At 38.5% G+C, this 15,358-nt stretch overlaps 1 protein-coding gene across 2 annotated transcripts in view; it reads left to right on the forward strand.

The window, feature by feature from the left end:
• Window positions 1-791: 791 nt before the first annotated feature.
• LOC110440421 overlaps window positions 792-15,358 on the forward strand; it is a 186,536-nt gene continuing 171,969 nt past the window's right edge. For both annotated transcript variants that reach the window (XM_021483490.1, XM_021483491.1), the window contains exons 1-2: window positions 792-995; window positions 1,169-1,382. In XM_021483490.1, the coding sequence (XP_021339165.1) occupies window positions 993-995; window positions 1,169-1,382 (217 nt within the window). In that variant the 5' untranslated portion in view covers window positions 792-992. The remainder of the gene's footprint in view (window positions 996-1,168; window positions 1,383-15,358) is intronic.

Below are 15,358 nucleotides of genomic sequence, written 5' to 3' on the forward strand. Positions count from 1 at the left end.
ATGAAAAAGATGAAGCGTACATAGAGCTAATGAAGATCTTATAATGATGGTTACCAGATCTTTCTGAGATCACTTGTTTACTTCTCTTCAAAAACTGTCTTGTCAGATAATGAAACTTGATGGTAACCGTCAACCTGAAGTCAGGGATCAGAATCTAAAGAAGGCTGACCCCACAGGGAAAGCATAGGGGCTGGGGTTAGGGGTTGGAGGTCGGGGTATAAGAGGTCACAAAGTGCAAAATATTTTTAATCATCCACGAGGAAGAACTGCACCAGATATCATCTTGTGCTACCAGGACTGTGGCCAAAATTTGCACCAGGCGGAGAAAGTGTTCTGTTGCCAGGAAACAGACATGACAAAGGGCCGTGACTTGGAGAAACTGCTAAAGAAAGGGAGCGTAATAATACAGCAAGAAAAAAAGAAAGGGAGCGTAATAATACATCAAGAAAAAAAGAAAGGGAGCGGAATACAGCAAGAAAAAAAGAAAGGGAGCGTAATAATACAGCAAGAAAAAAACAAAGGGAGCGTAATAATACAGCAAGAAAAAAAGAAAGGGAGCGGAATACAGCAAGAAAAAAAGAAAGGGAGCAGAATACAGCACGAAAAAAATAAAGGGAGCGGAATACAGCAAGAAAAATAAGGACAACCCAGCGCTAGTGTCCTCCAAACTCGGTCATACCAGGTAACCTTAAATGGTGTGTGGACAAAAGCACAGGTGGCCAAGCAATTTACAATTACCAAATTCAGAGCAAGGGAGATAATACATGTATGTGACTCAGCTGACATGAGGTGTGGCTTTGCTGGTTGGAACATGGCTTCATAATGTCATAACATCACAAAAAAACCCAGACCATTGGCAGATTTGACTTTCCCAACAACACAAACACAATGCCATGATTGGGGAGAAAACTTCCAGAATCACCAACATCGGGGGAGTAAAGAAAGGCTGCACGGTGGCCATGTGAGGGATAACATCTAGTTATAAAGTTTTTATGGTACTGTGTGCAGAGTACAGGAAATGTTATAAAATAGTAAATGATAAAATATGCAACTACTGCAGATATTTTATTTCCATTGAATAAATTTCATTCATTATTTGTCGTAAAACAGAAATTATATTGCTTCAATTGATAGACTTCAATTAAGTGCTATTATTTCATTATTATAGATATCATCATTCTGTTCATTTGTGGAGAGGAGTACTGGGATACGATCATCACTGACAGTCCTGTCCAAACCACAGATATCTGCCACACCCACTGAATGTTTGGAGCCATCTTTGATGATAATCAGCATCTCTTCAGACCGGCCAGCTAAGATGCTACACTTGTCCTTTTTAAGCCAGTGTGATACAGACATGTCACCGACCCCAGAGCCCAGAGGTTAGTTTATTGTGCCAGATGTAAATTATTGTTCATAAGTCATATCCAATTCATTTAGAAGAGCTGCAATGATATGCATATCACAGTATGATGTTTACAATACGATATGTACATATACAAATATCTGCTTAATGATTGAGTACAGGATTTTATGGAGTTTTATCATAGACATGAGAGTAAAAACCTGTTCAGTCATATTTTTCTTTGATTTTTAGTTCTTTCTGGTACGACTGCACCATGCACCACATCTTAGCTGAAGGATTCCAAAACAATAAGTAAATTCTTGGAGTGAAATAAAAATATAAATTGATTATTTCAGTAACCTAAATGTATCTTGTTGCAGGCACACAAAGCAATTACATAGGGTTATTAATCAGCTAATTCTATATTGGCCCATTTATAATTATTAGCCCAAGGTCTGTCATAATATGTGACAGAACAAGGCCTTATAACTTGACAATGTGGAATTAGCTGATTAATGACACTTGTATTAATTAAATACTTGTTTATTATTGGCAATAATCCTAAATGAACAAAAATAAACTGATTAAATTCGACAAATTTATTAACAATAATTTCAAGATATTGTTCAGTTGATTTCTTCCTGTGAACTAGACATGGACTGACTGTACTTCACTTTTTTCTGGGCGGCATTACATTGATATTTATGGTACCTCCTGAGATATGTACACCACTTAACAGAGAAAAGGGCAGATAACCTTGTAGTTCAGAATTCGCCATTGAGTATGTACTACTAATATATCATTAAGTAATGTCTGGCTTAATTAGGGCCCCGTCTCGGAGATATGGTTGCCCTATAGTAATCACTCTGTCTGTCTGTCCGTCTGTCCATCCACACATTTTGTTCCTGGCTGATAACTTTGGTATTTATTGATCAATGTACATGAAACTTGGTCAAGATGTTCAGTTTACAACAATACACGTTGAGGTAAAAAGTCAAGGTCAAGGTCATTAGGTTCAAAGGTCAAGGTCAAATTTTGCATCTTTTCACTGATGAACATTTTGTTATGTCATGATGAAGCAAAGTTGATCAAAATTAAACAAGGAGTCAACCTGACCAAATGTCAAGGTCATTTGGTCAAAGGTCAACGTTAAATTTTGTATCTTTCACTGGTGAACATTTTGGTATGACACTTTGAAGCAATGTTGCTCAGAATAAAACAAGGAGTAAATTGACCAATGGTCAAGGTCACTGAAGCAAAGGTCAAGGTTAAATTTTGTTATGCCAGTATGCAGCAATGTTGGTCAGAATTAAACAAGGAGTCAATTGACCAAAGGGCAAGGTCACTGGGTCAAAGGTCAAGGTCAAATTTTGTATCTTTTCACTGATGAACATTTTGTTATGACATTATGAAGCAAAGTTGGTCCGAATTTAAAAAGGAGTCAACTGACTTAAGGTCAAGGTCATTTTATGTTATTATGTAGCAAACTTNTTAATGGTCAAGGTCATTTGGGTCCAAAGGTCAAAGACAAAGTGGATCTCTGACTTTGACCCTGGCTCTTGATGGAGGAGGTATATAAGGTGAAATAAAACAAATCAAAGCTAACAAATGAGTATTGCACTGGTATTTACATTTCTGTTAGCCCAGCAAATATGGAGGTGGAAGGAAACAAGACTCACATCATAGTACATGTAAAATGTATATTTTTTTCTTTTTAAAGTCCAAATGTCAAATGTCAAGCTCAGCTATATGGGCAGATTGCTTCTTGATGATTATGGGGGATATATTGCCACAAGACGGGGCCCTTACTGACCTGTCAGTGTTCTAGTTAGCTCGCTTAACACTTCGTATCTAGTAATGTCATGCATTAAAACCGCTAGCATGTCTTCGCCATTTTGGGCGGAGCTGTCGGATGCTCGCTTCATGGTTTGTTGTCTTCTGCCGTTGTCAGTGAAGCGTTACTGAAGGTGAAGGTAGTTATCGTCGATAGGTATAGAAATGTTCCGAATAATATGGCATGCGTTTGATTTGTGTGTTATCCATATTTGCCCAGTTTATCCCATATTGGCCCAGTTTGATATGATATTGATTGAGCAGTTTTCTCATATTATTGTCAATATGCAAGTAGTTAATTAATAAAAAACAATATACAAGAAAGTATCACCATACGATACGGTACAATATGTCATTGTGGCCTTTGGTTAGGGTGTATATATAGTTATCACTTTTCAGTTCATTTTTTGTGCATCCCTGTCCGTCTGTAAAAACCTTGTGTACAGATATCTCCGGATCCATTGTCAACACTCAAGGGGTTACACACACTCTCTGTACCCCTGGAACGTGGTATTAAAATGGCATTTCTTGTTGAAATAGAGTGCTGGTTTAGATAAAAAAGAAGATTTACAATATTAGCGGTGTCTGATATAAAACAATATATACATATAGACATGATTGAAGGCAGAGTTTGAACAATTGATGTGTAAAAATGTCTGCCTGAAAGACAATGATAGTATATAATTAGTGGATATATACCGGTACTGACTTATTCAAATGTGACTTCTCGTTTAAATGAAATTTTTGTTTGGATGAACAAAATATGTGTCTGGCACAAAATTAATTACTTAAACGTATTTTTAAAGACAGGACTTGGACAGTTGATACACAATTGTGTCCAACTGAAAGACATTGATATTGGTGAATATTTTACTAGCTCATTAATAGTTAAAAATTCTTGTTGAAATATAATTTTTGTTTCAATTAATAAAAAAGGTTAACGATATCAAATATATGTATACCTGATTGAAGCCGGAATTTGGAGACATGATGCGTTCACTACTACAGGGCTATGGTAAAGGTGAATATTTTACTAGGATGAATACGGCAGAACATCGATATATTGGGTCGCAACATAGCAGGTTACGTCGTATGTACACATACTGCATGGGTATGGATTATAGAAAACAACAACAAAACACCACAACAAGTGTCTGTACAGCACTGGGAAGTATTCCACTCTGCCAACACTCGCGTACATGTAGCCTCAGAAAATCTACACCGTCATCATTAATCCAAGCTTTGTATAGGAGACACTACTATTGAACAGGAGACATTGTTGTTGTTGAGAATTATCCTGTAGCAGATTCTCAGCAGGAGGTATGTGTAAGGGATGTCTGCAATGAAGCGGCTAGCCAGCAGCCGTTGGTGCACTGTGATGACTCTTCAGTAGTGTAGAATTGGAGGTGTCATTATGAGGTCATCGCTGTGTGTGCCAAGTGGAATGGTATTCCATCTGTAGGTAATTGTTAAACATTAGCAGCACCAGCATTTCAACCGCAATCATGTAGAATCAACGCCAATTCGGGTGCCACCATTATCTCCTTAGATAACCCCAGGACAAATACTATTAGGTAAGATTTGACTAATATGTTTGCCCCCTAGTGTGACATGGGACAATTTCAAGGTTTTAATATCACGAAGTAATAATATAATCATTTAGGATCTATGGCAATAAGTGTGAGATACTTACCTTTACAGTTTATACAGATATAACATGTAAAGATGTTTCTTGTACTTTCGTCTCATAAAATTATATCAGATTGATAATTTGACAATTACACTTACTTATATGTGTAACATATACTGGTGATCCTTTTAAGCTTTGGTAAGATATGTGTGTTATTTTGGCTACTACATTACATAAATCTGTGATATCAGTGTGACGAGGCTTTGATGCTGTCGACACATGAGTGGAATCTTTGGCAGTGGCTTGTGTCACAAATACCTTTCACAAAGGAGGCACATACAGTATGTCTTATATACGCCATTAATTACCGTGCAGGATTTTAATACAGCCAATTCATGTATCCTTTGGAATCTTTGGCAATTGCATGCATTTCTGCATCATTGTAGTAGATATTCACTGACAAATAGGATACATTATGTAAGACGTGTTTTGTATTTTGGCTGCTATATATATATATAGGTGATGCTTATAACAGCCATCTAGGTTAGAACCAAATTAAATGTTACATGTTATAGCAGTGTTACCTGCAGACATCTAATTCCAAGATGAATCGTTTACACTTTTAGCTTGTGTGTCTACATATACATCGTATATACACAGCCATGCAATGTACTGAATGTCAGCAGGATAGACACAGAGTTCTTGTGTGTTACAACGTGTGTTTCATTGGAATCCAATGTATTATATAATGCATTATGTATGACAACAGAGCACGGAAGCTGTGCGTTATAGATGGATATCAATCAAGATGTCAATGTTATACAGAATCAGCATATGTGTAGTTATTTTCAAAAGTTATGATGAATTATCAAGAATTTGTATAAAGTACCTGTAGTTAAAATTCCATGAATTAAAGCCTATTTAGAATATCTGAAAATTTTACTGAAGCATCCTAATAATCAACACTTCGTTTCCATGCAATAACTGCAACAAATGTTAACCAAATTTTCTTCAAATTTGGTAACAGGGTTAAATGCCTTAAGGGCTCAGCCAAGTTTGACGACCACTTTCAATGGACTTTATACAGCGGAGTTATATGGCCCCTTGATTAATGAAAAACATAAATATCTGCCATTTCCGTGCAATAACTACAACAAATGTTAACCGATTTTCTTCAAACTTGGTTACAGGGTTAACTGTCTTAAGGGCTAGACCAAATTTGATGACCTCTTTAGCGGACTCCATTTGGCAATGTTATGGCCCCTTGATTAACGAAAAACGTCATTATGTGCAGTTTCTTTATAAGGCTTTTTTTTTCTTTGAGTTTCAAGCTATACATTATGTCTCAACAGCACGATACTCAAGTGTTTAAACCTAACCTCAATAATATTTACCTGCAATATGTCCTGCAAGTGGGGGATATAAATTCCAAGAATTTGCATGCTATACTAAACACACTGAGATTTATAAAAAGTATTTTTCCAGTGGCAATTGCCAAAAACCTATTGAGACCCAAATCTACTGTTTCAATGTGTCTGTTGTTGGAGTCAGGTCAGTACAAGGACTGTCCTTTGCTCACTTGATTGGCTTGTTCATTTCTGTGATGAAGTTACACACAGTGCAAAGGGAGTTAGTCTGTGGGATGTTTTAGTTTTCAGACTAACACATGGCTAATAAAAGCCTAACTCACTGGACAGCAAAGACAGGGTAAGAGTAGGAATGCTCTCAGTAATCTTTTTAACAAATTACTTTTAGGTAAAGTGAACAAAGGAAAGATCGTTTTTCATGAATGGAGCTTCAACGAGTTACACAAAAGTAATAATGTGCCTAATTATCTGAACAGCTGTCTATTTTCAACAGAAGTGTTGGTTGTGGTTTTGTTTAGTGTAGATAGGTTTCTACTATAGACTATAGTAAAACATGTTCATAATAGGGATCCCGACTGTGATCCGGTTATCTGAGTAACCGAATACCTAGTCGAACATTCATTTATTCCTTGTGGAGCCCCATACCTGGCCTTAGACTTACTAATTTAATATCAATTGATGAGACCCAAATCGGAACTTTTGGTAATGAAAACAATGTTCAGACTGACCATTCAGTGTTGGTACTCTCTAGTACGGTCTTAGATGATCTAATTCTCTGTCTTTAGTACAGATTGACAAAGGGATGCTGACCACATATCATAAAAAGCCTGAACTGATTTGAAAAGTAAGCCAGAATGCAAAGTTGTCAAATGCCGACTTTGTGAGGTAGAACTTGATGAGCTCACACTGATTTCAGTGAAACATTAAACATGAATGCGTTTACATGTTGAGAGCTTGAAATACAGGAGTAAACTATTGTGCTAATGAATATATATTAACTATAAATTAGTTTTGGTTTAAACAATATTTATTACTGAAATTCATTTACAATTCAATACAATCACATCAATTGAAAGGATCTGGCGACAAGATATAAAATCTTATATAAAGCCATCTCCTTAAATAAGTTTTGAACAGTGCATGAAATTGGTCCAATATTCAAAATGTTTTATCAAAAATTCAACATCTACCGATTATCAATTATTAACTATATCAATTTAAATTTGTGCCATAAATATATTAACATTTCATGCTACCTCGCATGATCTATCAAAAAATCTAAAGGAAGTGTTGAACCTGTTATCAATAGAAGCTGCCATGCAAGACTACTACTCCTGTCAGTACTGTAGAACCTGTCTTGTGAGACCTTCCCTTCTGTCACTAGAGTAGAACCTGTCTTGTGAGACCTCATATTCTGTCAGTAAAGTAGAACCTGTTTTATCAGACCACCCCTTCTGTTACTACAGTAGCACCTGTCTTATGAGACCACCCCTTCTGTCATTATGGTAGAACCTGTCTTGTGAAAACTCCCCTTCTGACACCACAATATAACCTGTCTTGTGAGACCTCCCCTTCTGTCATTATGGTAGAACCTGTCTTGTGAAACCTCCCCTTCTGACACCACAATATAACCTGTCTTGTGAGATATCCCCTTCTGACACCACAATATAACCTGTCTTGTGAGATATCCCCTTCTGTCACTACAATATAACCTGTCTTGTGAGACCACTTGTCTCTACAATAGAATCTGACTTGTGAGACCTCCCCTTCTGTCAGTACAGTAGAACCTGTATTATCAGACTTCCCCTTCTGTTACTACAGTAGAACCTGTCTTGGGAGACATTCCGTTCTGTCAAAACAGTAGAACCTGTCTTGTGGGACCTCCCCTTCTGTCACTATAGTAGGACCTGTCTTGTGAAACATTCGTTTCTGTCACTACAAAAAATCATGTCTTGTGAGACCTTCCCTTCTGTCACCATAGTAGAACCTGTCTTGTGAAACATCCATTTCTGTCACTACAAAAATACCTGTCTTGTGAGACCACTTCTGTTTCTACAGTAGAACCTGTCTTGTGAGACCTCCCTTTCTGTCACCATAGTAGAACCTGTCTTGTGAAACATCCATTTCTGTCACTACAAAAATAACTGTCTTGTGAGACCACTTCTGTTTCTACAGTAGAATCTGACTTGTGAGACCTCCCCTTCTGTCAGTACAGTAGAACCTGACTTGTGAGACCTCCCCTTCTGTCAGAACAGTAGAATCTGTCTTGTGAGACCACTTCTGTTTCTACAGTAGAATCTGACTTGTGAGACCTCCCCTTCTGTCAGTACAGTAGAACCTGACTTGTGAGACCTCCCCTTCTGTCAGTACAGAAGAACCTGACTTGGGAGACCACCCTTCAGTTAATAGATCTCCGGTGAGAATCCCCCAGACTAGACATGCATGAAATTGGTATTGTAAATGAAGTTCAGGTGTATAATTAGTCTTACAAAAACTAATTTTCTAAGTGCTTAGACTTGACAAAGGATTACTCATTAATTTATTCATACAAGCCTATTCCTACTTATACTCTAGTACAGAATATTTCAGTGTTATTCAGGTTATTAATAATCAGAATTTGAAGACAGTGACTCAGACACTGCTTTCATATCCGACTACTGTGATCCCATTTCTGATGAAAATCATCAGGTGAGATAATATGTATTCTAAAAGCTTGTCCAACACCTTGTTTCTCAGTGTGTCAGATTACACATGTCATGTGCTATATTGACCCCCTTTTCTCACAGGGTGTCAGATTACAAAGGTCATGTGCTATATTGACCCCCTTTTCTCACAGGGTGTCAGATTACACAAGTCATGTGCTATATTGACCCCCTTTTCTCACAGGGTGTCAGATTACACAAGTCATGTGCTATATTGACCCCCTTTTCTCACAGGGTGTCAGATTACACAAGTCATGTGCTATATTGACCCCCTTTTCTCACAGGGTGTCAGATTACACAAGTCATGTGCTATATTGACCCCCTTTTCTCACAGGGTGTCAGATTACACAAGTCATGTGCTATATTGACCCCCTTTTCTCACAGGGTGTCAGATTACACAAGTCATGTGCTATATTGACCCCCTTTTCTCACAGGGTGTCAGATTACACAAGTCATGTGCTATATTGACCCCCTTTTCTCACAGGGTGTCAGATTACACAAGTCATGTGCTATATTGACCCCCTTTTCTCACAGGGTGTCAGATTACACAAGTCATGTGCTATATTGACCCCCTTTTCTCACAGGGTGTCAGATTACACAAGTCATGTGCTATATTGACCCCCTTTTCTCACAGGGTGTCAGATTACACAAGTCATGTGCTATATTGACCCCCTTTTCTCACAGGGTGTCAGATTACACAAGTCATGTGCTATATTGACCCCCTTTTCTCACAGGGTGTCAGATTACACAAGTCATGTGCTATATTGACCCCCTTTTCTCACAGGGTGTCAGATTACACAAGTCATGTGCTATATTGACCCCCTTTTCTCACAGGGTGTCAGATTACACAAGTCATGTGCTATATTGACCCCCTTTTCTCACAGGGTGTCAGATTACACAAGTCATGTGCTATATTGACCCCCTTTTCTCACAGGGTGTCAGATTACACAAGTCATGTGCTATATTGACCCCCTTTTCTCACAGGGTGTCAGATTACACAAGTCATGTGCTATATTGACCCCCTTTTCTCACAGGGTGTCAGATTACACAAGTCATGTGCTATATTGACCCCCTTTTCTCACAGGGTGTCAGATTACACAAGTCATGTGCTATATTGACCCCCTTTTCTCACAGGGTGTCAGATTACACAAGTCATGTGCTATATTGACCCCCTTTTCTCACAGGGTGTCAGATTACACAAGTCATGTGCTATATTGACCCCCTTTTCTCACAGGGTGTCAGATTACACAAGTCATGTGCTATATTGACCCCCTTTTCTCACAGGGTGTCAGATTACACAAGTCATGTGCTATATTGACCCCCTTTTCTCACAGGGTGTCAGATTACACAAGTCATGTGCTATATTGACCCCCTTTTCTCACAGGGTGTCAGATTACACAAGTCATGTGCTATATTGACCCCCTTTTCTCACAGGGTGTCAGATTACACAAGTCATGTGCTATATTGACCCCCTTTTCTCACAGGGTGTCAGATTACACAAGTCATGTGCTATATTGACCCCCTTTTCTCACAGGGTGTCAGATTACACAAGTCATGTGCTATATTGACCCCCTTTTCTCACAGGATGTCAGATTACACAAGTCATGTGCTATATTGATCCGCTTTTCTTACAGGGTGTCAGATTACACAAGTCATGTGCTATATTGATCCGCTTTTCTTACAGGGGGTCAGATTACACAAGTCATGTGATATATTGTCCCCCTTTTCTCACAGAGTGTCAGATTACGCAATTCATATGCTATATTGACCTTTTTCACAGGGGGTCAGATTACACAAGTCATGTGCCTTATTGACCCCCTTTTCTCACAGGGAGTCAGATTACACAAGTCATGTCCTATATTGACCCCCTTTTCTCCCCGAGTGTCAGATTACACAATTCATTTGCTTTATTGACCTTTTTCACAGGGTATCAGATTACACAAGTCATGTGCGATATTGACCCCCTCTTCTCACAGGGTGTCAGATTACATAAGCCATGTGCTATATTGACCCCCTTTCTGACAGGATGTCAGATTACACAAGTCATGTGTATCAGATTACACAAGTCATGTGCCATATTGACCCCCTTTTCTCACAGTGTGTCAGATTACATAAGTCATGTGCTATATTGGCCCCCTTTTCTCACAGGGTGTCATATTACACAAGTCATGTGCTCTATTGACCCCCTTTTCTCACAGGGGGTCAGATTACATAAGTCATGTGCTATATTGGCCCCCTTTTCTCACAGGGTGTCAGATTACTCAAGTCATGTGCTATATTGACATTACACAAGTCATGTGCTATATTGCCCCCCTTTTCTCACAGGGTGTCATATTACACAAGTCATGTGCTCTATTGACCCCCTTTTCTCACAGGGTGTCAGACTACACAAGTCATGTGCTATATTGACCCCCTTTTCTCACAGAGTGTCAGATTACACAATTCATATGCTATATTGACCTTTTTCACAGGGTGTCAGATTACACAAGTCATGTGCTATATTGACCCCCTTTTTCTGCATTTTCACTACATGTGTTACTATTCTACTATTTGTTGCAATATGATAAACAATTTGAAACAAAGGTCCACACCACTAATTAATCTGGGTGGTTTGGCGATGCAGTGGAAAGCAAACTTGCTTTTCACCAAGGCAGGATCTACTACCCAATTGGGCTTGAAAAAGTATTGGATCACCTGCACGACCACATGGGTTTTCTTGGGGTACTCTGGTTTCTTCCCGCATTAACATCCCCCAGTGCGCTAACATCTGTGCCAACATAAGGTGACAGAACTGATTTCAGAATTGTTGTAAAAAACGATATATATTTACCCTTGATGTGATGTCATCCAGACTGGCCTGGATCATAGCATCCAATTAAGCTAAAACTGGGTCTTCCATCGACAGATTGTGAGACCCTCCTGACGGGTGCAGCATCAAGAAATGAACTGATGCCCAGGTGGCGTAGCGCCACCTGGTGCATACGTAGTAAGTCATAGTTATTCCCCCTGACTATGCATTTTTCAGAAAAATAGAACCCATTAAATCTTTCTCTATTGGTGTACAAACTATTGCATGAAATAAGTTGGCTCAAAGAGGCCACTGTGGATCTTCATGACATTTGGTGATCCACTTGCAGCTTTGGCAGGTTTTTCTGCAATTTTTAACAAACTTGTTAAAATTATCCTATCATAGTTCTGTTGAAGCATTGCTGTTTTTCAGGCCTGAAAATTTGAAATCCACAGTGAGTGCCTTTGTCTCATGATTTGGTAGTCATTTTTCAAGTGCTTCTCAAGTTGTATATATAGCCAAACTTGTATTGACCTGGAAAAGTGTTGGGTCTTTCTTTTGACCAATTTAAAGATGGCTGTCCGATGAGGCCTTAACTAATAAGTGATGCTTGTTTGTCTTTGACCAACCCAGAGAAAGAGACCTTATTTGAATTTTTTATTGGAATTTTATTTTCTTACATTTATAAAATCTGGATATTTTGTCTGTCATTTGTTGTTATCTTTGCTTTAACCAATACACTGGAAATGTTTACATCTGACAGTTTACATTATCATATCAAAGCAAGCTTCAAATATTAACAAGTGTATTTTAAAATGACTTAAATATTAAAACTAGTATAATAGGGACATTTGCTAAACAAAATATTATATTTTTCCTACTTGCACACTAGAATTTAAAATTCTAAATAAAATTTAGTCAAACACAAAATTTACCTTAAGAAAATGAAAAAGTTTACGTTGAATAGTTTTGACACATGAGGTGTGTCGTCATCAGAACAAATCTAAAAGGCAGGTACAAGGTTAAAAATGCAGTGCCTAACTTTGTAACAGTAATAACAAGGTTTGTTGAATGACGTAATACATAATGTACAATCAAATGACGTCATCAATAACAGCGAGGGCTGGCTAAAAATGACATCATCAATAACAGCGAGGGCTGGCTAAAAATGACATCATCCATAACAGTGAGGGCTGGCTAAAAATGACGTCATCATTAACAGCGAGGGCTAGCTAAAAATGACGTCATCAATAACAGGGAGGGGTGGCTAAAATTGACATCATCAATAACAGTGACGGCTGGCTAAAAATGACGTCGTCAATAACAGTGAGGGCTGGCTAAAAAGGACCTCATCAATAACAGCTAGGGCTGGCTAAAAATGACCTCATCAATAACAGCTAGGGCTGGCTAAAATTGACATCATCAATAACAGTGACGGCTGGCTAAAAATGACGTCATCAATAACAGTGAGGGCTGGCTAAAATTGACATCATCAATAACAGCGAGGGCTTGCTAAAAATGACGTCATCAATAACAGTGAGGGCTGGCTAAAAATGACGTCATCATTAACAGCGAGGGCTAGCTAAAAATGACGTCATCAATAACAGCGAGGGCTTGCTAAAATTGAGGTCATCAATAACAGTGAGGGCTGGCTAAAAATGAGGTCATCAATAACAGTGAGGGATGGCTAAAAATGAGGTCATCAGTAACAGCGAGGGCTTGCTAAAAATGATGTCATCAATAACAGCGAGGGCTGGCTAAAAATGAGGTCATCAATAACAGTGAGGGATGGCTTAAAATGAGGTCATCAATAACAGCGAGGGCTGGCCAAAAAATGAGGTCATCAATAACAGCGAGAGCTAGCTAAAAATGAGGGAATTAATATTCAGTGTTTATTGCACATGCTAAGACAGCAGTGAAGATTACACATATAAAGATAAACAGTCCTATGTATTAGAATAAATACAATAGTTACTAATTAAATGCAATACATGTCGTTTGAAACAATGTCAATTATCTATAGAATAAAGAATATCATTTCTAATATTTATGAATAATGAAACTATATGACGACACAAGGAATCATTCTAGTTAAAAGTCTCATCAGCATTAATGTGTCTCGTTCAAATGGATGCTTTTTGGAGTTATTTTGATACATAAAAAGGGACAGATGAATTGAGCAAAGCAGTTTCAGTCGCATTTCACACACTCCCTCTCTCATTGGAATTGTGGAATGAGGGAGACCTCCTTCATTGGAGGTTTCAGATGTTGACAGTTCCAGTGTATGCATGTTTATACCTTACACTAGCTGTCAGTAGAATTAGCACAAAACATCCTTTCTGTAATGTAACATTAGTCCATTGTTTGACAGTAATAAACACGATTGCGGACTAGGAAAGTATAAAGACTGGTAAGGGTTAAAGAAGACGGTAAAAGGCTTTGTTCTCAAGGCTGAGATATTAAATTTTAAAGTTCTAATACCGAACACAGTTTGATTTTTTCACAGCTGATTATTAGCTCACCGAGTCTTAATCGAAAGACCGAGGTGAGCTTATGCCATATTGTGGCGTCTGTCGTCCGTACGTCAACAATTTCTTCAAACGACTTCTCCTTCTTAACCACTGATTGGAATTTAACTAAATTTGACTGGAAGCATCCCTATGTGGTGGGGATTCAAAATTGTACAAATGGTGGGGCTGACCCCCTAGGGGGCTGAGGGGCGGGGCCAAAAGGTGGCAATTTGACTATATTGCTATAAACAACTTCTTTTGTAGAACTTTGCACTGGATATCAATCATATTTGGTCGGGGCCAAAAATAGTTTATTACTTGGAAATGGTTGAGAGCCCCACCCAATAACCATATATACAATTGCTGAGTATAAAGAGAAGAATGCACATATGCTTCTAGGATGGCCCTGGGGTCTGGCCCAACCCTTGGAGACATAGTCCCTGGGTGGTAACTTTAAAACAGTTCAGATCCCCACTACAAAACTATATATACAATTGCTGGGCAAAAAGTGAAAAATGCAGTCATGATATTATAATTGACCCTGGAGTCTGCCCCACTTTTGCAGACTTAACCCCTGGGTCATTACTTCGAAACAGTTAAGATCCCCACCCCAAAACTATATATGCAATTGTTGGGCATAAAGAGACGAATGCAGTCATGATATTAGAATTGATCCTGAGGTCTGGCCACAACCCTAAATAGAGGGACCTAGTTTCTGAGTCACAGGTTGGAGACAGTTGAGATCCCCACCCTAAAACCTTACATAAAATTGCTGGGTACGAAAACTCTAAAATAGATATGCTTCAAGGATTGGCCTTGGGGTCTGGCCGTATCCCTTGGATCTTATTTGGATCTTATTTTGACATGATTGCATAGATATCCAGGTGAGCGATACAGGCCCTATGGGCCTCTTGTTTCTGTCCTCTTGTTAAATGCATGTTTCCATACTCTATTACATTGCCCGGCACTTGAAATGTAAATGAAAAAGACAACTGTTATATCCTTTCAAACTCAACAGAATCCACAGTTCAATATTTAATGTCTCCTAAGTATAACATCAGTAAGTACTGTGGGTGATCAGTAAGTACTGTGGCTGATCAGTAAGTACTGTGGCTGATCAGTAAGTACTGTGGCTGATCAGTAAGTACTGTGGCTGATCAGTAAGTACTGTGGCTGATCAGTA

This window comes from Mizuhopecten yessoensis, unplaced genomic scaffold (assembly GCF_002113885.1).
Source record: "Mizuhopecten yessoensis strain PY_sf001 unplaced genomic scaffold, ASM211388v2 scaffold11181, whole genome shotgun sequence".
NCBI classification, from domain to species: domain Eukaryota; kingdom Metazoa; phylum Mollusca; class Bivalvia; order Pectinida; family Pectinidae; genus Mizuhopecten; species Mizuhopecten yessoensis.